This window comes from Solanum dulcamara, chromosome 12 (assembly GCF_947179165.1).
Source record: "Solanum dulcamara chromosome 12, daSolDulc1.2, whole genome shotgun sequence".
Classification (NCBI taxonomy): domain Eukaryota; kingdom Viridiplantae; phylum Streptophyta; class Magnoliopsida; order Solanales; family Solanaceae; genus Solanum; species Solanum dulcamara.
In genome coordinates, this window is record NC_077248.1 from 10,012,159 (window position 1) to 10,039,635 (window position 27,477).

The 27,477-nt window shown below is 31.1% G+C and overlaps 3 protein-coding genes across 3 annotated transcripts; 1 reads left to right on the plus strand and 2 right to left on the minus strand.

Annotated features, from left to right (window-relative positions):
- Positions 1 to 1,118: 1,118 nt before the first annotated feature.
- LOC129877560 (uncharacterized) lies at positions 1,119 to 3,458 on the plus strand. The gene is made up of 4 exons (XM_055953077.1): positions 1,119 to 1,626; positions 1,720 to 2,028; positions 2,109 to 2,409; positions 2,887 to 3,458. The coding sequence occupies exons 1-4, from the start codon at positions 1,393 to 1,395 to the stop codon at positions 3,129 to 3,131; spliced, it is 1,089 nt and encodes a 362-aa protein (XP_055809052.1). The 5' UTR covers positions 1,119 to 1,392; the 3' UTR covers positions 3,132 to 3,458.
- Positions 3,459 to 14,194: 10,736 nt separating this feature from the next.
- Positions 14,195 to 15,151, minus strand: LOC129876487 (18.1 kDa class I heat shock protein-like). The gene has a single exon (XM_055951936.1). It carries the CDS (start codon positions 15,057 to 15,059, stop codon positions 14,475 to 14,477), a length of 585 nt encoding a protein of 194 aa, XP_055807911.1. The 5' UTR covers positions 15,060 to 15,151; the 3' UTR covers positions 14,195 to 14,474.
- Positions 15,152 to 24,151: 9,000 nt separating this feature from the next.
- Positions 24,152 to 25,203, minus strand: LOC129876316 (18.1 kDa class I heat shock protein-like). Its single transcript, XM_055951726.1, has one exon. It carries the CDS (start codon positions 25,104 to 25,106, stop codon positions 24,414 to 24,416), a length of 693 nt encoding a protein of 230 aa, XP_055807701.1. The 5' UTR covers positions 25,107 to 25,203; the 3' UTR covers positions 24,152 to 24,413.
- Between the last annotated feature and the right edge of the window lie 2,274 nt (positions 25,204 to 27,477).

Here is a 27,477-nt window from a genome sequence, read left to right on the forward strand (position 1 = left end):
TTTAAAATAATATCTTATATTGTTCATGTACTATAATACTCGTTATACACAAATATATTATATCATCAGATAATATTTAATTCATTTAATTATTTATACTTTTTAAGGTTGAAATAACATTCTTTTATCAAATAAACTTTATAAATATTGTAATTCTTTTTTAAAAAACTCCTAACTAAATCAAATTGTAATATAACCACCAAAGATTATGATAGACTCTTCTTTTTTAATTAAGATTTCGAATTCAAACTCTAAGAATAAAGCTATATATTATGACAATGAACTTTTTATGAGCGAAAGTATGCATCATAGAAAATACGTAGAAACCTTGATTTACTTACTTTCACCTTTAATAAGATCAATATGAATAGTAATCTTTAGTAATTCTCATACAATCTTCTTAAACTTAAAACATGCACGAATATATATTTACTTACTTCCACCTTTAATAAGACCAATATGAGTAGTAATCTTTACTAATTCTCATAGAATCTTCTTAAACTTAAATCATGCACGAATATATATTAGTAAGACTCTAAAGTAGGTGCCGAATGTCAAGGGTGGAATCAACTGTTAAGATAAACTCAATATATTCAATGAAATTTTGCAAGGATATTTGAAGGATAAAGTGTATACAAAACTTACCTCTATTTTGTGGATGTGGAGAAACTGTTTTTGAAAGACCCTGAATTCGAGTGAAACAAAATCAAATACAAAAAAAGAAGAAGAAAACAGTTTTCACAACAACTAACACGATGAACAAGAAAATAGTGCGATAATCAAAATACTGTAAACAATCAATGATGCGAGATATCAAAAACAAGCACTACAATAATCAAGCTGAACTCAATAACTTTAATTAAAATTTTAATTGTGTTTTAAAAAAAATTACTTAATTCTGCATAAATTATTATTAAAATTTATAAATTTTAAATCTGGGCTGGAATGTGAAACGGAAAAAAAATAATCAAATAGATAATAATGTCAATTTAGTACCCATTCAATACAACCATATTATCACAAAATTTGCAATGGGGCGCATTTAATAGTTAAGGATTTGCTAGTTGGCACTTACTGACACAGCAAGTGGATATAAAAATGGCTCTTCAAACACCTTTGTTGCAAGCCCCACTATATCCCATTCTCTCTTTTTCTCTTACACTTTATTTTATTAGTCTCTCTTCTTTAGATTCTTTTTCAAATCCCCTGTTTTCCTCTTACTCTATTTGGAGTTGTCACTGCCACTTTTTTCACACAGTGGAAGAACAGAAAAGCACAAAGGGGGTTGTTGTGGCTGTAATTATTACTTGTATCTTTAAGAAGCAGCAACGTTTGGATCAGTTAAAGCTCTTCAATAAACACATCTAACTTCTTTACTCTTTTATTGTTGAGATGGAGAAGAAGTTGGATGATGGTGAGTTTTGGCTTCCTTCACAGTTTCTTACGGATGATTTTGGATCCGGGTTTAACCCGTTTGGAACTCAGTCGGATCTGAGTTCGCCGGTGGAGTCTGTGATCGGGTCAGTAGATACAGAGAGTGATGAAGAAGACTATATTACTGGGTTAACTCAGAAAATGGCTCACTCTGCACTTCATGAATCTGGGTTCGGCTATGGAAACACAAAGGTAACTTTTGATTTTGGGTCTTTTTTATTTTTGCGTAATATTAAGGTGTGTTTTTGGTTGATGAATATTTGGGATTTTTTTTGCTTTTTCTAGGGTTGGAGTTTATCAGGTTCGCCTCAGTCGACTTTATACCGGTGCAAGCAGGGATCAAGCCATGGAAGACCAAACTGTCCTTCACAGGTTTCTTCCCCGCCGCCGGTGAACCAAAGCGATAGGGCTTTTGATCAATTTTATGCGACTGCCGGAGAAGTTGCGAGGATTAGGATGATGGAGGAAGTTACCGGACTTTATCATAGTAAAACTGGATTATGGGGTATTGCCGAGAAAAACAGTAGAGTCCCTGTAGCCCCAAAATACTTAAATCAGCCCTCGCTCTCTTACCAACAGTTGCAAATAGCTCAAGTAAGCTTTGATATTGCTAAACTCCCACTTTTTCCTTTTTCATATTAAACTTATATATTTGTTTTGTCTATGAAATGTAGTTTCAGCGATTGAAACAGCAACAGATAATGAAACAAGGCCAAGGAGTATTTGTTCAGTATCCGGTGAACCAGAACCACCAGCAATTGGCTCAAAGCAGAGGCCAAAATGGAGCTTCTAGGCCTATGAATTCTTCAATTTCTAGTTGGCCCATGTTGCAGCAGTCTCAGTTTCACCAGCAGCCTAGCTCAGGCATGCGTGCTGTTTTTCTGGGAAATCCAGATCCTAAAAGGGAGTGTGCTGGAACTGGTGTTTTCTTGCCCAGAAGAATTGGGACACAAACTGAAACTCGAAAGAAACCAGGTAACCTGTTTAGAAAATCCCCTGTTATAGTGTCATCAATAGATATTACCAACTAAATTACTTCATTGATTAGTGAAGTGGTTAATTATGTGTATTACCACTTGGTTGACTCTATGGATGTAGGTTTGAAATTTTTTAAACTTTTACTTAATGGAGAAGATTTAGTCTATAATTATTTATTTAATATTTGTTGATGGTCTCTTGGCGTTGATAGTGGAAGATGACTCTAGTTTTGGACTGTTCTTTAGTGTCAGCGTCTAGTCATTTGGATGCTTTCCAATTGGTCTGTCCCCTTTTTGGGTGGGTGTGAACAACAAAGAAAAATTCAAATTAATAGTAGTACCATCTAATCTATTTGACTCAGATTTCATATTCCTTTCTTGTGTTTAGATTCTGATGTATGGGTATGACCTATTTGTGTTTCCTTTGTTCTGTTATGCTGATGTGTACGCAAATATTTTGTTTGGAAATTAGCAGGGTGTTCAACAGTTTTATTACCAGACAGAGTGGTCCAGGCCCTGAACTTGAACTTAGAAGCTGTGGATGTTAGGCAACAGAATCTTGTTCAAGCCAGAAGTGGCTCAACTCCTTCCGGTGGTTCGCGATATCCGAATAATATGGCAGTGGCTCAACCGAGACATAATTTGAGATCAGGAAATACCTACTCACAACCAGCAACAATGTCACAAGAGCTACTTCTTCCGCAGGATTGGACTTACTGACCGATAAATGTTGATGAAGTTTTAGAAGCAGGGGAGATTTTGTTACTAGTTATGGATAGTGGGGTTAGATAGTTAAGAATGATATATATGATGAAGAATGTTGGGAATTAAAAAAAAAAAGAATAAAAGCTTTTTTAGTTTTAATAAGTAGTGAAAAGGAGAAACTAGGTTGGGTCATGTTTTGCTTGGGATTACAACTTACTTTCTACACTTTTGTTGCCAGTGTCTATGGGTGTGTTGCAGAAAAATGATATTTAAACCCTCCATGACCTGGTATGGCAGGCAGGGGAATTGATCAATAATTATACCATTAATTATTTACTATTATACCTGTACAAATATTTAAGTGTCTTTTCTTCTGTCATATTCCATCTTATATGCATGTGATATTAGATATATATTTTTTTTAGTTAAGGAATGTCATTTTACGATAAATTAGAAATATTTTAACATTGAAATTACCCTGTTATTTCTAATAAAATGACTTATAACTATACAAATATTTAAGGATTATTTTAGATTATAAATTTTTAATTTTTTTTTAAAATATTGCGTCAAGTTAGATGTGCCACGTAAAATAGGATGGATGAAGTACATATATTAGTTATGGTATTATTTAGATTAAATTCATCGGTTGCCACCTAAAGTTGGCATCAACTTTCATTTAGACACCTTAACTAGGCTTTGTTTATTTTAGACGTCTCATATCATGTTCTGTGTTATTTTGACAATTTTTTTCTGAGTTGGTAAAGTACGTGTATTGCACTGATTTTGAACGCGTGAAAATCATTCTTTTTGTGTAAAATAATATTTTTCCCTTTCTTCTTCTTCCCTCTTTCTCCTTCCACCTTTCACCACCATTCATCAAACTACCACCACATTAATTTGAAAAAATCTTATAAAACCATAGCAATGCACTGATTTTGAACAAAATAAAAAATATCATTAAACTAATTTTAAAAAACTTTACAAGAACGTAAAAGAATAAAACACAAATAAACTTCACCGGAAAATTACTACCGATAAATACTTCTCCAAACCAAATCTACAACTCGCCGGAAAAGATGGAGATCCACCATTGCCGTCACCCTCTTTCTCTCTTCCTTCCTCTCTTCCACCAAAACACATTTTATCTAAAATTAAAAGTATTAGTTCTAAAAATAAATATAAAAAGCCATTGAAAAAAAATTAGATCTGATCCCATAATTTTTTCCGGCGAAACTCCATTTTTTCCCGTAAGGAGGAGTTCCTTTTGATTGAAATGAATTTTCTAGAAAATGAACTTTTTTTTCTTTTATTGTTGAAATATTCTTTTTTAAAATAAGTTTGAATAGTTTTTCTTTCCTCTTCTTATAAATAATTTTTTTTTTGTGAATCAAACCGACATTCATCCTTTTATTAATCAGCATGCTACGTCACCGGCGAGTGGATTACACATATTTTGTAATTTTAGCTAGCAAAAAGGCGTCAAAATGACACAGTGGAACATGATATGAGGTCTCTAAAATGAACAAAATTTTGTTGAGGTGTCTAAGTGAAAGTTGATGTCAACTTTAGAAGGACACCTATGGTTCGACCTATTATTTAATTCTTTGCTTGATTGCATTTTCAGCTTATATTAGCTAGAGACACCCTATGTATTATTCTTTCAATCCCATTTTATACGGCACCGTTTAATTTGATACGGAGATAAAGGGAATAGTACTATAAAATTTAAGGATATAACTAAAACATAACAAATCATAATATTATTATATTATACATAATTAATACGTAACAAATCATGATATTAGTACGATGTTAGTGCAAGTATATGAAAAGAGAACTAAGGTGCTAAAGATCTTGTTCACTTATCATAGCACATGCAAGCCACATTGGCACTTTGACGATAATTGTTGCCCGTGAACAACTTCCTTTATGATATTTGTGTTTGTTTGACCATTAAAGTATAATACTCCTATTTAAATGGATTTTTAAAGATTAGGAAGTTGCCAATCAATAAACAGGGGTATTAGAGAAATGTGCAATGCTTCCTTGGTTGTTGTCTTTTGTCTTATAAACATACATATGTGCTGGAACGTAACGCTGGCTTCTTTTTCGAGAAGAGGGATGCTCCTCCATCTTAAAACTTTTTCTGAGCCCATTGTTCTTATTTCTTCTTTTCTTTTGGCTGTTCCTTTTAAAGGGCATCTCGAAATGTGTTAGTGTGAGCTTATTCATGCCATTATAAACATTGTTTTATGAAAGATTCCGATTTTTATATTTTGGTGTGTTTTTGAGTTTTTTTAATTTAAATTATGTTAAAAGAATATTTATCTAATTCGATAAAATTGTAAATTAATTCATAGTCTTTCGGGCACAATCAATCTCTATTCGACTCCTTTTACTTGGAGAAGTGCATCTTGAATTTGTCGATTATGTTATTGCCAAAGTCCTACACATAACAACCTGGTTGAATTGAGGAAAGCTCGCAGGTCAACTTCTTTATTTTTCCCTGTTTAAATGTTATCAAAATTACAATCATCTTAATTATCTTTGTATGTGTATTTCAATTGAATACATTATTTTAATATTTAAATGTGTTGTCAGATTTAAAATTATTTAATAAATATTTTAAAAAATTGAAATAAATTAACGGGGCCATGAGATGAATTAGAGGCGGATTCAAGATTTTAAATTTTTAGGTGCCACGCTCCTTTGAACGGTAACATATGGCAAAAAACTCCAGCGTAGAGCAAAATAATACATAATATTTTATTAGCAAATATGCATATAAAATTTAGACTTGTTCTACTGGTTTAGTTAAGATTTTATTTAAATACACCCCATGCAAGGCTCGAACTTGCATCCCTACAGTGGTAAATCTGAGCTTAACCACTGGCACCACAAGACTTATTAAGGATGTGACGTTTAATATTTATACTTTTCTTATAAATATATATACAAATGTACATATATATACAAATTTTCAATCGAGACCACAGGGTGGACTGACACCCTTTCAAGCAACACAGATCCGCCCTTGAGATGAACATTCATAAGTTATATAGATGGACCAGCGCTACCTACGTGAAAACTTTGACGTGTATGATATTTTATACGGCATGCATGATAGAAAAGTTATAAGAAAATACACCCCATAGCAGGGCTCGAACGTGCATCTCTATAATGGTAAATTTGAGCTTTAACCACTGGCACCACAAAATTCATTATTTTTAAGGATGTCACGTTTATATATATATATATATATAGATAGATAGAGAGAGAGAGAGAGAGAGAGAGAAAGAGAGAGAGATTTTCCATCGAGATCACGAGATGGCGTGACACCCCTTCAAGCAACACAGATCCGCCCTTGAGATGAACATTCATAAGTTATATAGATGGACCGACGCTCTCTACGGGAAAACTTTGACGTGTATAATATTTTGTATGGCTTGCATGATAAAAAAGTTATAAGAAAATACACCTCATAGCAGGGTTTGAACTTGCATCTCTACAGTGGTAAATTTGAGCTTTAACCACTGACACCACAAAATTCATTATTTTAAGAATATCACATTTAATATTTATACTTTTTTTTTATAAATATATATACAAATATACATGTGTATACAGATTTTCAATCGAGACCACGAGATGACATGACACCCCTTCAAGCAACACAAATCCACCCCTGAGATGAATATTCATAAGTTATATAGATGGACCGGCGCTACCTACGGGAAAACTTTGACGAGTATGATATTTTGTATGGCTTGCATGATAAAAAAGTTATAAAAAAAATACACCCCATTGCAGGGCTCAAACTTGCATCTCTACAATGATAAATTTGAGATTTAACCGCTGACACCACAAAATTCATTATTTTTAAGGATGTCACGTTTATATATATATATATAGATAGATAGAGAGAGAGAGAGAGAGAGAGAGAAAGAGAGAGAGATTTTCCATCGAGATCACGAGATGGCGTGACACCCCTTCAAGCAACACAGATCCGCCCTTGAGATGAACATTCATAAGTTATATAAATGGACCGACGCTCTCTACGGGAAAACTTTGACGTGTATAATATTTTGTATGGCTTGCATGATAAAAAAGTTATAAGAAAATACACCTCATAGTAGGGTTTGAACTTGCATCTCTACAGTGGTAAATTTGAGCTTTAACCACTGACACCACAAAATTCATTATTTTAAGAATATCACATTTAATATTTATACTTTTTTTTATAAATATATATACAAATATACATGTGTATACAGATTTTCAATCGAGACCACGAGATGACATGACACCCCTTCAAGCAACACAAATCCACCCCTGAGATGAATATTCATAAGTTATATAGATGGACCGGCGCTACCTACGGGAAAACTTTGACGAGTATGATATTTTGTATGGCTTGCATGATAAAAAAGTTATAAAAAAAATACACCCCATTGCAGGGCTCAAACTTGCATCTCTACAATGATAAATTTGAAATTTAACCGCTGACACCATAAAATTCATTATTTTTAAGAATGTCGCATTTAATATTTATACTTTATATATATATTGAAATCGCGATATGGTGTGACACCCCTTCAAGCAACACAAATCCGCCCATGAGATGAACATTCATAAGTTATATAAATGGACCGGCGCTACCTAAGGAAATTTTTTGACGTGTATGATATTTTGCATGGCGGTGGAAATGGAATGGTTCCTATTGTGATTTGTGTGGTGGTGAACCGTCATATACTTGTAAGATTTACTTTTATTATGCCTAGGAAGACTAATTTGATTCATGTTATTTAGTTCAACATGTGAAAAATTCCACCCCGCCCTTTAATAATGGGATGACCTCTTCAATTCATACCTTTTAAATTAGACTTTGAGATTGACTCAGATTCAAATTATATTTTTTACACGATATCTTGATCATCGAAGGCATCTTATTAAGGTTGTTTCGTAAAATTTTATATGCGTTTTAAAAATAATATTGCAAAAAGTAATATGCATATATAGGGGTGTATATGGACCCGATTTTTAAATATCAAATCAAATTATTTGTGTCGTATTTTTAAATTTATAAATCAAATCAATTTAATAAAATTCAAATATTTAGACCTTAAATTTTTTCTGATTTCTCGGCTTTTCAGATTTTTTTTTGGATTTTTCCGATAAAGCATTCATACAAACATATAATTAACTTGTGTTTTAAATATTTCTTTAATCATACCCAAATACAATTATCTAAGGTGTTTCTTAAGAAAATAATACAAATATGATATGAGTGATGACACCAAAATATTCAACAAAAATAATAATGTAATCACATAAAACAAATATTGCAAATAGATAAATCAAAATGAAAATGATTATGATTTTTAAAGTACTTAATCATGCTAAAATAAGTCTAATAAGTATTAATTATATGACTAAACATTAAAGAAAACTAAAATTAGGTTATGTATTTTAGTTATCTAAACCAATATATAATTAAAGAAAAATATTCAACATTAATTATTGTCATTCTTAGTGTTGAGTTGATTTTTTTTTTAGCAATAATATTGATTTGATTTTGATTTGAACTTTATTAGAGTTACTAATATCTATGAAATATAACCTTTATTGGACTATTCAAAATTTTAAATCAAACTTGAAATAATATTGTTAAAACATAAAAAACTATGAAAAAGTATAAGAAATAGTTATAAATTATATCAAAGTAAATATTTTTATGTGTAAAATAATTTTTAAAAATTATATATATATGATGTCGGGTTGGTTTGGCCTCTGGTTAACTTTTTTAAAGTTAAAACCAAACCAACCAAATATAGTCAAATTTAAATTACACGAGATGACAAACATTACTAGTTTATTATTTCATATGGGTATAGTTTTATTTTATTACCATTCGTGGGTATATTTTGCTAAAATTTACTATAATTGGTTTGTATATTTTTGCTATATAATTCGTGTACTGCATTTGTATAATTCGCTATAAAATAGCATTTGTATAATTCGGTATACAATTTACAATTTTTGTATAGCGTTTGTATATTTCGCTATACAATTCGTGTACAATGTTTGTATAATTCACTATACAATTCACAGTGTTTGTTATTTCGGTATACAAATAATTCGTGGGTATAACGTTTGTATAATTTGCTACAACGTTTGTATAATTCGCTACAACTTTTGTAATTAGAGAAACTATATACATATGAAGTTATTATGCTTATTAAAAGGTTTTTCATACATGAAATTTTTCCTTTTTTTTTACTTGAATACCAAATCAAGTCAAACTAAATCACTAGTCAATATTTTTTTCCGATTTAACTCAAATTTGCAGTTTGATGCGATTTTCAATTTGATTTTGTTCACCCGATGATACATATAATTTGTTGAAATCGTTAAAAATAATATAAAATAAAAAAAACTAGCATCATAATTGTTGATTTGAATTCCCTTACCGACTGAATTATGACAAGAAATCGATATTGGTACAAAATGCTATGCTAGTCATGATTCCTCGCCACAATTAGGGGAGTTGATTGTTATAGCTAAATCTCTTTCGAGTACTCTATTCAGTAGTGTATTAATTACTATCTGAGAATAATATATATATAGGCTAGTATGGTCCATGATAAACATTACTCATATTTCTTCAATTGGAAGGTTTCGTGATAATACAATGGACCCCTATAATTTTCTATTGTACAGAACTTACCATTGACCTCATTATATTTACACAAATGCGCATACTTTCTTGCTTTTATTTTGTCAGGCAATAATGGTTTATAAGGGCGGACCTAACATTCGACTTACGCGTTCAATAGAACAAATAGCTTTAATTTTAATCATTTATTTATGTATAAAAATTCACATATATGTGTAATATTAATATATTCAAAATTCAATATATATTTTTTTTCTAAAATTTAAAATTCATTAACTCGTAATCTTATTTTCGTCTATGCCGTTGACATGTTCAGGAAAAGATTGACCACGTCCATGGACTTATACACTCACTATCTATGATGTGGTTTTCATGATTTGTACATTTGTTTTACTTTTCTGCCGCTTTTTCGGACCCTTCAAAGTCTACCTATTGAAGTTCATAATTAATTAGTCACACTAATCTGATTAATGTGCTTAGATGGACGTCCACGTGACATTTTTATTTACATATCGAATCCCACATATTAGTATGTTAAAAAGTGATCCAATAGTTAGACGAGAGGGATAGTTTTAAGCCCAAAAATAGTTGAAGAATATATTTGACCTATTTCGAATAATTGAAGGGTAGTTTTGACCCCTTTCCGATTTTATAAAAAAGCTGATAAATTTACGAGTTTAAGTAATATGTACATGAACAATTTTTGCATCATCATGTCCTTTTCATCTATTATAACAAATAACATATTTTATTTTCAAGATTTAAATTTGAGATTTAAAGATGATTTAACAGATTTTTTTTCTTTACTTTACAAATGATTATTTTAATAACTTTCTTGTTACTGATATGTGGGACTTCTTAGCTAAATGTAACAATAATGTACATTATCAGCTACACATAAAATGGTCGTTAGTACTAATTCTTCCCCACCTTTGTCATGTGGTTGATTTGCATCATTAGTGGTAGGGCTATACAAGGCAAATCGATAAACTGCATCAAATCGATAAATCAAACCAAATCCGAAAAAAAATTCGATTAGTGGTTTGGTTTGACTTGATTTGGTGTTTGGAAAAAAACTCCGACCATTATAGGGTTGGTTTGGTTTTAACTAAAAATAGTCAAACCGAACCCAAACCGACCCGATTATAGATATACTACTTTTAAATTATGTTATACATAAGAATATTTATTAAAATGTAATTTATAAATACATTTTTAAAATTTTTCATAATTTTTGTTTTCTTTCTTACATTTAGATTTGGACATGAGAAGCACATCTAAATAATATAAAAAAAAGCCCATCTTATAAAGTTATATTATAAAGTTAAAACTTCAAATAGTGTTCTGCCTCCATCTTATATGTTGATATTTTGTACTAGAACTCTTTTTAAGAAGCACCGCTCTGTGCTTTTTATTAGATACTATGAAAAACTCGAGAAACTCGAAAAAAATCAAAAAACCTGAGAAAAATTGATATCGAAAAACTCGACTTTTCTTGGTTTGGTTTATAAATTTAATAACCCAACACAAATAATTTGATTTGGTTTGTAAAAATTAGAACCAATTCGGTCCATGTACATCCCTAATTAGTGGTGGCAAATATGGGTACTATTCTAAAGTAGTACCCATATTTAAAGTTCTAAAATTGAATTTTAAAGTAAAGTATCATTTATTTATGAAAATATGGGCAAATTAATATTTAACTTAACTCATTTGTTACTCAATATATTTTTATCCATATAAAATATGGGCAGGTTGAATTATTATCCATTTCATTTTAACCCATTTTGAACCCGTCCAAATTTAATCCAACCCGCTCATTTGCCATCACTAATTGTAGGTATAAAATCCAAAAAGCATCGTCAATGGTGAAGGAAGAAAGAAAGAAAACAAAAATTGAATGTGTGATTGCGCCCATTCATCACCAAACGCTTATGTCGTGGGGCATTTTGTGTCGTGTAAACTTATGCCTTGAGGCATAACTTATGACTTTAATTTAATCTTTTGTTACGTTCAAACTTCAAGCATAACTTGTGTCAGTGGTGGCGGAGTCAGAATTTTGACTAAGTGGGTTCAAAATATGAACAAGTAGATAGACGAACTAGTCGAAGGGAGTTTGACATCTACTAAATATACATTAAAAAATATTTTAACCATGTATAAATAATATAATTTTCTATCTAAGAGGGTTCGAACGAACCCCCTAACCACAAGGTGGCTTTGCCACTGACTTGTGCCACTACATTTATGCCTTAGAGCCTTTAAACTAAGAGGAAAATACTTCAAGGAACGAACTTGCTGGCCAGGAGAACGTCGAGACGCCATCAGTTTGGAGCGCGAGACCAACAGAGCTTGCTGCAGAGGAGATGAAAGATCTTCGTCAAATATCAGACTTTGCTTTTTTTTTTTTAGGAATTACTCATATTCAAAGCAGCTTTTTACAAGCATCCCACCCCATACGACATGTCGACCTTACGATGGCTTATTGAGGCCTAAGGTAAAACAATAACTTTATTAAACGTATTAGCAATAACATAACTTTTTTTTTGACATAGCTTATGCCACTTAACTTATGCCTTGTGCATAACTTGTATTATATATTGAGCTTATGCATGTAGCATAACTTTAACTGAACTAATTATGCCTTGGTAATTTTCTTTTGCCTTATTATTTTTAGTTTATTGTTTCGCTGTCTGGAACATTTTCAGTTATTACTTAAAGTTCTAAAAAGTAAAAATTAAAGACCAAACAATTTTAAAGGGCAAAGATTAAAGATCATTTCAAAATAGGAGCATTTGTATGAATGGCCCATATCTGATAGTTCTTTCTCATTCTAAGACTTAGGCCCACTTTTAACTTGTGGGCTTGGTTTGATATTGTGAGTAAGACTAGAAGCTTTGCAACCCATTGTTAAATGATTAAAGGCCATGTTTTTGTTTCTTGGTGAGTGAAGGTACATAGATGAATTGCCATTATGGCAGGGTCAATAATAATAATGAGACAAAAAATCAGAAATAACATTAATTTAGAGTGTAATTATCACATATAGTTATAGTTTATGTATTTATGAAACATAAGTATAGTTAGGGGGTATCAACTTTATCTTGAGTGAAAGAGTTGTATTCAAATGGTGGATATCAATTCAGTGTATTAGCGTGCGTCCGTGTGTATGTATATTTGCTACAAAACTTAAAACGTAGCTACATTATTTTGTAAATTTTTGAATCTATACCTATGTATCATAAATACAGTCTAATTATTTGCCACATCAGCGTAATTTTTCCATAAAAGAACTTAAAATGTGGTTAAAACTCAACCAGCAGAAGTTGCATCCTTATATTTACTGATAAATATATTATTAGAATTTGAAGAACTATTTATAAATGTGACTTTTAGCTTAACTTCAATTGATATCTATGCTTTCTAATTTTGAGTGTGCTCAAATAGAACACTTAAATTTGTATAAAGTTGAATAAGTAGACACATGTGCTCTATAATGCAATTCGTGTGATATACACTCGAACTGATTTACATTATGTCATGTAGAACACATATGATGTCTTGTAAGAGTGTGTGTCTACTTGTTCAACTTTACACAAGTTTAAGCGCCTACTTATGAACACTTAAAGTTGGAGGACATAGATACATGTTGAAGTAAGTTAAATGATACATTTATGTATTATGCTTAAAAATAATTAATTATGTAACGGATACCTAAAGATATTATAAATATCTGTTTTTTGCCTCCTAAACTACAAAGTTTATAACGCTCAACTTATCAAATTTGCCCAACATCGATTACTTCTCTTTCTTCTCAAGATATTTACACTGTTAGAGTCCGTTTGTATTGACCTATAAGTTGTTTTAAAGTTGTTTTCAGTTTTTTTGAGTATTTGATTGGGCAACTTAAAGTTATTTTGTGCTTAAAATAAGTCCAAAAAAATAATTGAATCTGGTTGGCTTAACTTATCTAAAGTAGCTTATGAATTGTTTTCAATATAAGCTGCTTAAGCCAAACATACACTTATTTTCCATGTAGAAATTTCAAATTATTGTTGAACATCATTCGTCTCATGAGTCTTAAGCAAAATTCGCACCACATTTTGTGATAATATTGATGAATAAAACTATTAATTTGCACCTTAAAATTATATGGTAAGATTTCCCTTAATATTTTAATTTTACGTTCAGATATTTTTATTAAATTATCTATTTTCTTTATAGGATAATAATATTAGTGGTATTTTACAAGGTAGTCTCTTGCATGCTGTATGAGTTTTGAGTGAGTTGAGATAATTTTAAAAGTCGAAACAATTTTAGTACGAGAGAATTTGAACCAATAAGCACAACAACTACTAAACCTCGGTCTCAAATAAGTTGGATCGGCCATAGCCCAATATGAATCTCAACTTTATTTGAACTCTCATTTCATATATAGCATCATCATACTAAATATATATAAGCTAAAAAATAATTTAAATTAAAAATATTAAGAATATATAGAAGAACGTTATAAAAAAAATACCCTTTATTATTAGTAGCTACTAATACTATATTACAAAAGCGTGCTTAATCCATTAATTTGATGCTGATATATCTTCTATTCAACGATTCAATCGAACTTATTATTTTTTTCGATACGAAATATAAAAATATACTATCAAAAGAAATTCAACACATTATTTGAAGAAAAATGTTCTAGATTTCTTGGGCGCTCCCTTCTTAGGAATAGTGACAATAAGCACTCCATTTTCCATTGATGATTTCACTTTATCAACCCTAGCATCCTCAGGCAAGTTAAAAGCAGTTAAATAATTCCCATTTTTTCTTTGAAAATGGTGCCAATTATCATATTCTTTTTGTACTATTTTTTTCTCCCCACTAATCTTTAGGACTTTGTTATCTTCCACTTGTACCTTCACTTCTTCTTTTTTGTATCCATGCAAATTAGCTCTAAAAATATGTGCCTCTGGAGTTGCTTCATACTCAATTTGAGCTATAGATTTAGGTTCACGTGAGAATGACAGTGCTGGTGCTATGAGAGATCTAGGGGTTTGAAGGTAAAATTCACGTGAGGGATCGTAAGGATCCTGACGACCTCGATTTGGTTGAGATTGATGCGTAATTTTTGTTGTTGGTGAAACATGAGGATTGAGTTGATTCTGATTTATTTGAAATTGATGTGTAAGTATTGTTGCTGGTGGTGGTGGAGTTTGTACTGGCGTATGATTTTTGCGACCGTTAAATAGAGCTATTAAAGGCATTTTTGCACTATTCTTTTTTTTTTTAAAAAAAATTAAGTAAATTTTATAGGAAGAAATAAAATGTGATACAAGGAGAATTGGTTGCTGATCGATCAGAATGTTATGTTGTGGGGGTATGTATTTATAGGGGAGAGTTTCAAAATTGGAATTTTCTATTGACATGTATTTGAGAATGTTAAAATGATTGAACATTTCGATTTTGCATCAATATTAATACTTTAATAGTGTAAGAGGTATTTATTTAATCAGGTTATTTACAAAATAATTGCACAATTTTTTTAGATAATAATGGTCAAAAACATATTTAGATTATTTTTTTTCGGAGTTTCATAGCTCAACTATCAGGTATTTTCTTTTTCTATCAGAAATATCACCATTTATGTATTAAAACAAATTAAGTAGATGGTGTGATTGATCATGTAGAAAAAGGGAACAACAAATAGTTGGCTTAATCAGGTTCAATGTGTGTTTTAATACATATAGATGATTATAGTTCAGATAGAAAAAATAATAATTGATAGTTAAAGTGTAAAACTCATGAAAAAAGATAGTTTGTATTTGATTTTGATTATTAACATTAAATATTCACATGATAAACATTACTTAATAATTTTATAAATATAATAAATAAGTTAAGTTATACTGACTATATAAAATAATTTTGCACTATTAAGGGTACAAATGAAAGAGAACAAATTCTTAGGATTGTGACTTCAAGCTAGCAAATCTTTTCCTGACATTCGCACACTTGGAGCTTTCTCATTGATTTATATTTTTATATGCATGAACTACCTTTATTCTTAGATGCAAATGGAGAATACATGTAAAAAAGGCTACCTATCTAAGTTATTTTTTTTAAAAAAATTAAGTCGTATCTATATTGGAGTTCAATTAATTCAAATATATTTATTATAGGATCAATTTTTGAGTATAGCGTTGCTTCCAACATATTTTCTTTTAATTTTTAAAATTCGAATTCAAAATCTCAAATTAAAAATATGAGATCTCAATCATTATACCACAATACTAATGCTACCTACCTAAGTTGTTGTACGGTGTAACATGTCAATCACTTCTATTTGTCCAAGGAATATTATCAAATGAGATCAAAACAATCAGAGAAATAAAGATAAGCTACTTAGGTATAAAATTATTCTCTGTTCTATAAAATTCCAAATTATTTCAAACTCACTACTATTCTAACTCGAATTTAACTTATAGGAACTGAAAATATAAATAAATTTTACAAAAGTATAATTCAGCCATTGAAGAAGGTTGTATTTTATGTTTTCACATATAACTAGTTCTGTTTATTATCTTTCCTTGTTTGGTCCCGTTATTAATTATATCACCAAGTACCTACTATTATTTTTAAACGGGTCATTTTCACCTTTTTTATTGTTTTGTGCTGATATTTAATTTTTGCCTTTTATGACAAATTACTTTTTTTATAATATTCCACAAATTATATTCTGTTTGTAAAGAACTTATGGCATAAGTTTGATGGCTAATTAAAGGGAGAAAAAATTAAAATTCGATCCATATAAAGGATAAAAATAATAAAAAACTCATTTAAAAAGGACATAATATGCAATTTTATGTTTTTAAATAAACTAAGGTCATCTCAAAGGATGCCAATAACGCCTTTTTCTTAAGTCTCTCAAATTTGGGGAACCAAAAATTCTTAATAGTTCATTGTATGATTTAATTTTTGCTGAAAAAGTACTTATTAAAATTGGTAGAACAAATAAAAAAGTATAAAATCTATAACCAAAAAAAGTATGGATGAAAGATTGCCTACTTTTTAACTATATAAATATTTTTGAATTTTGAATTAAACTATTTAAATTCTTAGATCAATAAATAAAGTTTTTTTATAACTAAATTCAAGATAATATATTATAAATACACGACTAATATCTTACTAATTTGAATAACATCTTATCAATATAAATAATGATATTACTATCAGATTTTGTTGTGTACTTAAGAGCTTTGTATTTGTAAATATACCACACTATAAATAAGAAGTACAAAAAAGAAAGGCGATGCTATATGCATATGTTTGGAGTATGTGTTTGTATATATAAATTCTATTAAAAAGTTTTAAATTATCAATTCTACAAATTCATAATTCTTGGTTATCGAATATCAAATGGGCTAATTGGGTTGAAATTGGAGATATTAAAATGGATTGAAATAGAAATTGAATTGGGTCATGACCCGATCAAATTTACTTTGGAATCAAATGAGTTGGGCTCCAATGGGCTAAAAATCGGGTCGGGTCATGACCTACCCAATTTGACCCGTTTAATCTCAATAATTTTAACATATTATTTACTTTTTATAACCACAATTTGAATTTCAACTAAAACAAAATAAGAAGTTACAAATTAATAGATAAATCTTAGAAGATTTAAAACAGATAGTAATTCATACCTTCAATATGGAACATACATTACACCAATACAACTAAAGAGTCTTCAAACATGTTGAAATTGGAGATTAAATTGAGCTCAAATTCTTTTAAAATGGATTGAGGGTTAAATGTGTTGAGATTGATCATCTAATTCAAATTATCTTGAGCCCAATCTATAAAATTTTGACCGAATTGAATAAGTTACCTATATTTGGGCTCATTTTGACACCCCTATGAGCTAAGGATGTGCTCTTATACTAATAATACAAAAATGGAAATCATAGAGTACAATAATTAGAAGAAACTAAGGCCGAAAAAAGAAAAATTAGAGCTACAACAACTAAAAGACTCGATGATGAAAAAGCAGTGGAACAATACAGTACTATATTATTCTTCATAGCTCACTATCTGCCAAAATATTGTACGTCTGCATGAATATATGATAGATGCTTTATGTTTTCGCAAATAAAAATTACATATTTGAAAAATATGTTATGGAATAATATAATACAGGTAGTTAATTTTTTTTCAAAAATAATTAAGAAAGTGTGGTTCAAGAATTAAAGAATCTTTGACTCAAATAATAATGTTGCGACATATAAATATTGAAGCAGATGGAGTATATTATATGATAAAAATGATTTTCTAATTTCTTTAAAAAATAATTGTTTTTATTTTTTAAGATCAATATAGACGATATATTAAGTTCCAACTCATTTCAAAGAAAAAGTAGCTGGCAGTGAAGGTAAGCGTGAGATCTGTGAATTTGACAGAACAAAAGAACAAACGAAGAAGAAAAAAGCAGAAGAAGAAAGAAGAAGAAGAGAGAGTAAAGGTAACAGTAGTGGTGTTACCACTTTGTATATTCCTTTTCTTATTTTTTCTGATTGTCATTACACTATATCAATGATATATATTGTTTAGCTTCTAAAACAGAATTAGTTATTCTAACAACTTGTTAGTTATCTAGCTTAAACTGCTCCTTGGTAAATGACCAATCTACCCCTCCTTCTAACTAACCTCTCACAACACTCCCTTTCAAGCTAGGAGGTGCAAATATATTCAAAACTCATAGTTTGGATAGAAGATGTTCATGCTGAACTCTAGACAACCCTTTGGTTAATATATCTGCAGGCTGTTCTTGAGTTGGTAGATAGTTCACTTTGATTAAACCTTGTTGTAACCTTTCTCAAATGAAGTGACAATCTATTTTTATGTGTTTTTTTCTTTCGTGATAGACTGAATTTGCTACAATTTGAATTGCAGACTTGCTATCACTGTATACTTGCATTGACAACTCAACTTCAGCCTCCACTTCTTTCAACATTCCAAGCAGCCACACTAACTCTGACACAGTAGAGGCCATGCTTCTATACTCAGCCTCAGCGAAACTCTTTGATACCGTGGTCTGCTTCTTGGCTTTCTATGAAATCAAGGACTTTCCAATCTTAATCATGTACCCTGTGATAGATTTTCTGGTGAGTGGACAAGAAGCCCAATCAGCATCACAAAATGCAGTAACCTTATGATCTGAGTTGCTGGACAGTAGTATTCCTTGTCCAGGTTACTTCTTTAAATATCTAACCACTCTTAGTGCAGCATCCATGCATGACTTTTTTGGTTGACTCAGAAACTGACTTAATTTCTGTATACTAAAAGATATATCTGGTCTTGTCATATTGAGGTACAAGAGCTTTCCTATGAGTTTTTGATATGTTACCTGATCTATCAAGGGATCATCAGCTTCTTCTTTCCTTTTGTGCATATGTTCATCATACTCTCTTGATGTTAGTTTGATATTAACATCTATAGGTGTTTCTGCTGGTTAAGCTGCTCCCATTCCAACTTTTGTTATATGTTCAAGAGCATACTTCCTCTGATGCATTAGCATCCCTTCTGTGGACCTTATAAATTTAATTCCCAGAAAATATTTGAGCTCCCCTAAGTTTTTCATCTTGAAGGCCTTTTGTAAAGCCTCTTTTGTTTCTTCTATCAACTTCAAACAGCTGCCAGTAATCAACATATCATCTACATACACAAGTATAATTACAATTCCTTTTTCTGATTTGTTGATGAATAGTGAGTAATCATACTAACTTTGTTTAAACTTAAGAGAAATAAGTGCCTTAGTAAGTTTGTGATTCCATTGTCTTAGGGCTTGCTTAAGTCCATATAGGGACTTTGTTAGTCTACACACCTTCTCCCCTTGACTGACAAACCCCTGAGGAAGATGCATATAAATCTCATCATTAAGATCTCCATGGAGAAAGCATTAAAATATCCATTTGATGGATATGCCACTATCTGGAGGCTGCAAGAGATAGGATAGACCTCACTATAACCAGCTTCATAACTGGAGAAAAGGTTTTTTTGTAATCAATACCTTTTTGCTGACTATAGCCTTTGACAACTATTTGGCCTTAAACCTTTCTATTTCACTTGTGGACTTGTATTTAACATTATAAATCCATCTGCAATCAATAGGCTTTTTCCCTGCAGGCAAGGTAGTGATCTCCCAGGTCTGATTACTCTCTAATGCTTCGATCTCTGCTTGCATAGCATTAATCCATCTTGGATCCTTAATGGCTTCTGCATAACTAGTAGGTTTTGTTATAGTTGAAATAGCAGTAATATAGCACTGATAAGTGGGAGAGAGATGACAATAGCTCACATAGTTAGATAAGGGATATTGAATATCATTGGTTATATTGAGAGAAACAAGATCTTTCAGTCATAGAGGAGACTGTTTAGATCTTGCAGATCTTCTAGGAACATTTTGACCTTCTGTAATATTTGATACCTCAGGGCCATTACCATCAGCAGGTACCTGTACCTCAGGTTGCTTCACATTGACTTGATCACAACCTGCATCAAAACTTGGATCTTCTCCTTCTGATATGACAGTTTGATCAGTATTGTTTAACACTATAGGAGCCATCGGAGATAAATCTTGACTAGCCATACCTGACCCTTGCAGATTGTCTACAAACAGCTATTGTGGATCAAAACTAGCATTATTGGCAAATGGAAAGATATCTTCCCTAAAGATGACATCTCTACTGACAAAAAAGGATTTATTGAGCAAGTCAAATAAAATATAGCCTTTATGCACCTCAGAATATCCCATGTGAACTGCTGACCTTGACCTGGGCATGAGTTTGTCATGTTCAGTGAGATTCTTTGCAAAGGAAAGACATCCAAGGGTCCTCAAATGAGATAACCCTGGTTTGATGCCATATAGTCTTTCATAGAGAGTTTGAAACTCAATCACACTACTAGGAAGTCTGTTAATAAAATAGGTTGCAGCTAGGACACAGTGACCCCAAAACTTTATAGATATTTTATCTTGAAACCTCAAAGCTCTTGTTACTTCTAGCAGATGTCTATGCTTCATCTCAGCAACACCATTTTGCTAAGGAGTATAAGGACAAGATATTTGATGAATGATGTCCCATTCTTTGAACATATTATAACATACAGAGTTAACAAATTTTGTACCATTATCAGATTTGAGAATCTTCATCACTTTGTCAAACTGATTTTTTGCATATTGCAAGAACATTTGAAGAGTACACAAACATCTGACTTTTGTTTAAGTAAAAATAACCAGGTCATTCTTGAAAATTATCAACTATTGTAAGAAAGTACTTATTGCCATCAAAAGTAGTTGTATTATAGGGTCCTCAAAGATCAACATATATCAAGTCAAAGCATCTACTGCTTTTAATATTGCTAGAAGGAAAAACAGGTCTAGTTTACTTTGCAAATGGGCAAACTAAACACTTAGACACTGTACACATAGTGGTTTTATTCACAGTAAACATCTTAGCAAGTACTGCTAAAAAAGGATGTCCAAGTCTTTGATGCCATAACTCCATGTCTGGTTCCTTAACTTTTGGCTGGACTGTATCAGCAGCATATGCAACCTCCTTAGTATTGCTTTGAATTAGTTGGCTCCATAGTAGATATAGTCCTCTTTCTTCTTTACCAACTTCCTTTACCTTTTCAGTGTAAAGCTCCTGAAAAACACAAAAATCAGAGAAGAAGGAGACTGAGCATCCTAATTCCTTTGTTATTTTGCTGACAGACAGTAGATTATACTTAAATTTGGTATATGAAAGACATTAGTGATGACACTTCTAGTTGACAGACTACATGAGCCAATATGAGTCACTTGTGTAGTGCCACCATTTGGTAAGAATATATCCTTAGGAATATCAAGCTTTAATACAGAGTCCTTTTAAGCATATCTAAATTAGAGACCATATGATTTGTTTCACCTGTATCTACAATTCATACATCACTATTTTTAATGACAAATAAGGCTTTACTTGTAGCATTTGCCTTATTGCAATCAGATGTAGTAGTTCCCTTTTGACTCATCATTTTAAGAATATATGGTCATACTGATCTTTTGTGAAGGTACAACCCTTAAGTAATTATTTGACATCTTCCTCAACTTGACTTAGAGTCTTATTGGATATAGGGACTTCACCTGGAGTTTCATTAGTGTTGTGCTGGTCTGTAATATTTCTTCCCCATACTGATTTATCAATCGCATTGGTGTTCAAACCATAAGAAAAATGAGCCTGAACTGGTTGCTGAGATTGACCAGATAACCCAGTAGTATCAACATAGGCAGCGTTTGCACTTTGCACCTTTCTCTTAGACTTGAAGTCAGGTGGCTATCCAACAATCTTGTAACAAAACTCTTTGGTATGACCTCTACACTTACAAAATTCATAGATTAAAAGTGTATTTTTCTTGAACCTCTGATTAACACCTGAACTGCTACCAACTTTAGAGTACACAATAACAAATTCTAACATAGAGGAATTTAGTCCCAAATTACTGATCCCTGTAACAACAGATTTTTGGCTCTCATCTCCTACTATCAAAGCATATGCCTGATAGGGAGTGGATCTATCATGAGGATCTGACTCCTAGCTTGATGATATGAATCATTTAGTCCCATTAAAATTTGATATAGTTTTTGTCTATTTATGTGAGCTACAAATCCCCTGGATTTCTCACAGTTACAGCAGGGCGAAGGCACTAACACTTCAAACTCATCCTACAAGGCTTTTAGCCTTGTATAATACACAAAAACAGAAGCAGTACCTTGCTGTAAAGTGGCAATCTCTTTGTGTAAACTGTAGGTCCTTGATCCATCTACTCTATCAAACCTCTCTTGTAGATCAGTCCACAGATGCAATGTGCTTGAAGCAAATGCAATTCCACTAAGTAAGATCTTTGAAACTGAATTCATTAACCACGACAAGACAATTGCATTCACCCTTTCCCGTTGACACCACAGTTCTTCACTATACATTTTCTTTCTGCATGTTCCATCAACCAACCCTAACTTGTTCCTTCCTAACAAAGCTAGTTTGATTAACCGACTCCATAAGGTGTAGTTTTCCACACCATTCAACTGAAATGAGATAATGCTAATTCCACTTACATCCGCAGGGCTAAGGAATAAAGGATGATTATAGTCAATACCTTGCCCTTGTGTGAAATTGCTACTCGAAGTGAAAGGCATACTAGCTCATTGATGATTTTGATTGAGATTTTGAGATGAATCTCCTGCTGGTGTGTCACCTGCCATTTCTTCAAACAAAATCACAGAATTTAACTGTTGAGGGCAGATTTTAGCTTTGATGAAGCTCTGATCTGTAGATCTGTCTTAAAACATAGATGAATCTATGAATCTAGTTTTGATTCTTTGACTCAAAATAAGGATCAACTTCTCATAGTGATAACTGTGACGATCTGCTCTGATACCGTGAAGGTAAGTGTGAAATATGTGAGTTTGACAGAACAAAAGAACAAACGAAGAAGAAAGAAGCAGAAGAAGAAGAAGAAAGAAGAAGAAGAAGAGAGAGTAAAGGTAACAGTAGTGGTGTTACCACTTTGTATATTCCTTTTCTTATTTTTTCTGATTGTCATTACACTATATCAATGATATATATATATATATATATATGTTTAGCTTCTAAAACAAAATTAGTTATTCTAACAGCTTGTTAGTTATCTAGCTTAAACTGCTCCTTGGTAAATGACCAATCTACCCCTCCTTCTAACTAACCTCTTACAACAGGCAGGCATAGCTTTAATTTGTTCTACCCACATTGACTAAAAATATTAAATTTACCAAGTGTTAGAATATTATAGTGAGGAAACTTAATTAGTCCAAAATGTATTAAATAAGATGTCAAGAGCTCCTGTTGAGAAAAAATAAATTGGTGTTTGAATTTCTACAAGTAAGCAAAATGTAGAAGAAGTCTTTTTAAATAATATCATGAAAGATCTAGCTTAGATTATGAGAATCTAATTAATATCTAACCCTGCCAGTAAAGCGCTTAGAAGGGTTGGGAGTTTTTAAAAAATAATTAAAAGGTAAGATTAAGTATACTCTTATTCAAGTTAATTATTTTTCCCTCCATTCATTTTTACTTATCCATTTTATTAAATATATATTTTTATTTTTACTTATTACTTTTAACATATCAAAAGAAAAATATAACTTTTTAAATATTAATTACTTATTTATCAAATCATTTTTCAAAACCTAATATTAAACACCTGGACTTTGGAGTGAGCGGCGATAATATCAAATGTGAAGCACTTTCCTAAACAAATTTTAGACAAAACAAAGAGGAATAATTATGTCAAAATACCCCTTTATTTATGAAGAGCTACTGATATTACACAAGCATATATACTTAATTACTTAATTGACTCCATTAACTAAAAGACCTTATAGCACTTCCCTTTATTTTTTTCCCTTCTTATTTCACATTATCTATATTAATAATAGCTGATGTACGTACCCTCTATTCAACGATTCAACAGTAACTTTTTTTGACACGAAATATAATATATATATATATATATATATATATATATATATATATATATATATATATATATCAGAATATTCGAACTGTTCTAACGTATGATTTCTTGGGCGCTTCCTTCTTAGGAATAGTAACAATAAGCACTCCATTCTCCATTGACGATTTCACTTTATCAACCCTAGCATCCTCAGACAAGTTAAAAACCGTTGAAAACTTCCCAAGTTTTTTCTGAAAATGGTGCCAATTGTCATATTCTTTTTGTATTATTTTTTTCTCCCCACTAATCTTTAGGACTCTATCATCTTCCACTTGTACCTTCACTTCTTCTTTCTTGTATCCATGCAAATTTGCTCTAAAAATATGTGCCTCTGGGGTTACTTTATAGTCAATTAGAGCTGGAATTGAAAGTTCATGTGGAAATGATAGTGCTGGTGCTATGAGAGATCGAGGGGTTTCGAGATAAAATTGATGAGAGGGATTGTAAGGATGACCTCGACTTGTTTTAGATTGATGTGTGATTCTTGTTGTTGCTAGTTGATTAATAGGATTTTGTCGACCCTGATTTGTTGTTGGTGGTGGATAATTATAAAGATCTTGCTCACCTCGATTTGTTTTAAATTGATTCATTTTTGTTGTTGTTGGATCATAAAAATCAGAATGATCCTGATTTTTTTGGGATCGAGGCGTATTTGTTGTTGCTGGCGGAGAATTTTGTACACGACGTGCATGGTTTTTGCGACCGTTAAATAGAGGCATTAAAGACATTTTTGCAGTACACTTTGTTTTGGAATAAGAAAATATTTTAGGGAAAAAAAATGAAATGTTATAGAATGAGTTGCTTGCTGATTAGAGTGTTGTGGAGTGGGGTGGTATTTATAGGGAAGAGTTTAATCAAATCTGCTTTGACGTGTATTTGAGAAGCTATTAAAAGGATGGAGTATACAGACTATGTATTGACCATGTAAAAAATACTGCCTTCCATTTCATGCTTGAATTCACGGGTAAAATTAAACTGTTTGACAGACGATATTCAAACTATATCCATATAAATTAAACTCTACATAATAAACATTTTTCAGTAACTTTATATAGTAAGAGTTAATGGTAAAAAAAATATCAAAACTATCACTTTTTTTTTTTGCAAATTTCAAATCTTATTAACTATCCATTGTTCTTTTTACTACCTCAACTATTATTTCTCCCTTTATATTAAATTATACCTCGATACTGAGTTGATCAAATATATGTTCTTAATCGACAACAGACATGTGTTTGTTTCCAATTGACAATAGGTGCGTGTTCTGTTGTCGATTGGAAATAAATATTTGGTCAACTCAGTATCTAATTCCTTTTTAATGCAAAGGGAGTGATAGTTGAGGTATAAAACTCGCGGAAAGGAAATAGTGTAGCCAAGTGAGTAGAATAATGAATAATTGAGGTATGAAACTCGCGAAAAAGTAATAGTTTAGGCAAGTAAATAGAACAATGAATATTTGAGTTATGAAACTCGCAAAAATGTACTAGTTTAGTAGTTAAATAGAACAATGGATAGTTCAGATATGAAGCTCGCGAAAAGATAATAATTTAAATGTGTTTTCATATACAATTCACACAAAAAATAAACTACATTGATAATGTAGGTATAATTTTCCACTGTCATAATCATGTAAAAATTAAATTAAAATAAATCACAAGGTGAAAATGAAAGAGAACAAATGCTATAGATTAATGTGACATCTAGCTAGCAAATCTTTTTATGATATTCGAATATTGGAGCTTTCTCACTGATTTATAATATGCATGAACCACTTTTATTCTTAGATGCAAATTAATGGGAAAAAACGTGGAAAAAAAAAAGAAACTTACCTACCTATAACCTAGACTTTTGTAGATACCATATTACCGCGTAACATCACAGTTACTTCATTTTGTTCTTGAAATTGAAAATGAAATCTTCATGAACACTCAACAGTGTATGTATAGATATCTACTACTTGTCTTGTTTATGTAGCAGTGTTTAATTGATTACGAATTAAAAAAAAGAGAGAGAATGAAAATTATTGAAAATTATGGTTTAAAATAAAATAATCTTTTTTTTGTTAGTATAAACATCTTAGGTGAAAAGTTTAGGGAAATCCCAATTCATTGGGCCTTTCGATACAATCAAATAGAAAGCCCCAAAGGGCGCCATATTCTAGGAGCCCAAACTATGTGATTGAATAAATTCTCCTGCGGGTCAAGGGTTCCTTCTCCCTCCCCTTCTTCAAACTCCGATTCATATTTTTCATAGAGAAATCTCTGATGGAGTTTACATCAAATCAATATATGCATGTTATATATTTGAATATAGATCTTTTTTAGGGGGAAAAATCATTTACATCCCCCAACTTTACTTTAAAAATTAAGTTAAAGAACACATTAATATGTTATTACCGTCGATTTTCAAGGCCTCCATGTTAATAAGACGAGTTTTATTTTTGTATTTATTATTATTATTATTATTATTATTATTTATTCATTATTAACACGTTTACTAAGTGTCTTTACAGTTGTTGGAGCACAAACCGACTGATATACAGTCCATGTATATCTGATATATAAGAAAACTGGTGGTTGTATACGCTGATATATGGTGTATATGCAGTTGTGATATACAACAAGATTGGGCCAAAAGCTCAAAACGCAGGTGGTCCAACAACTTAGTCTAGGCGTATAGAAACTAAGTGTCAGACAATATTTTTATGTGTTATTTATTTTTTATCTATATTGATTCGGATTGTAATAATTTATTTACTTATGATATTTATGCTTGCTTAGATATTAATTTTAATTTATTTTAACTTAATTAGATTCCCCTAAATATAAATCAATTCATCTTAATTTACTCTTTAAATGATTTTCTACCTTTATTTAGTCATTTCATAAACTTTTTACTTTTTTTATATACACATATATATTATTTTCAAACGTTTAAGTTTGATCATTTTTCTAAAAAATAATAATTTTAAAGTCTTCGTGTCCTCTTAAATTAATATTTTCAAAAAGTTAAACAAATAATTTTTCAAATAATCGAATAACCGTGCGTTAGGGGCCACTTTGAATGCTTAACACTTTCTCAAAGTGGAAATAAGAAACT

Bases quoted from the DNA above. Each gene is read 5' to 3' on its own strand.
- LOC129877560 (XM_055953077.1), top strand. From the start codon at position 1,393: ATGGAGAAGAAGTTGGATGATGGTGAGTTTTGGCTTCCTTCACAGTTT. The intron at 1,627-1,719 runs GTAACTTTTGAT...TGCTTTTTCTAG, and splicing joins TCGGCTATGGAAACACAAAG to GGTTGGAGTTTATCAGGTTC. The intron at 2,410-2,886 runs GTAACCTGTTTA...GGAAATTAGCAG, and splicing joins TGAAACTCGAAAGAAACCAG to GGTGTTCAACAGTTTTATTA.
- LOC129876316 (XM_055951726.1), bottom strand. From the start codon at position 25,106: ATGTCTTTAATGCCTCTATTTAACGGTCGCAAAAACCATGCACGTCGT.
- LOC129876487 (XM_055951936.1), bottom strand. From the start codon at position 15,059: ATGCCTTTAATAGCTCTATTTAACGGTCGCAAAAATCATACGCCAGTA.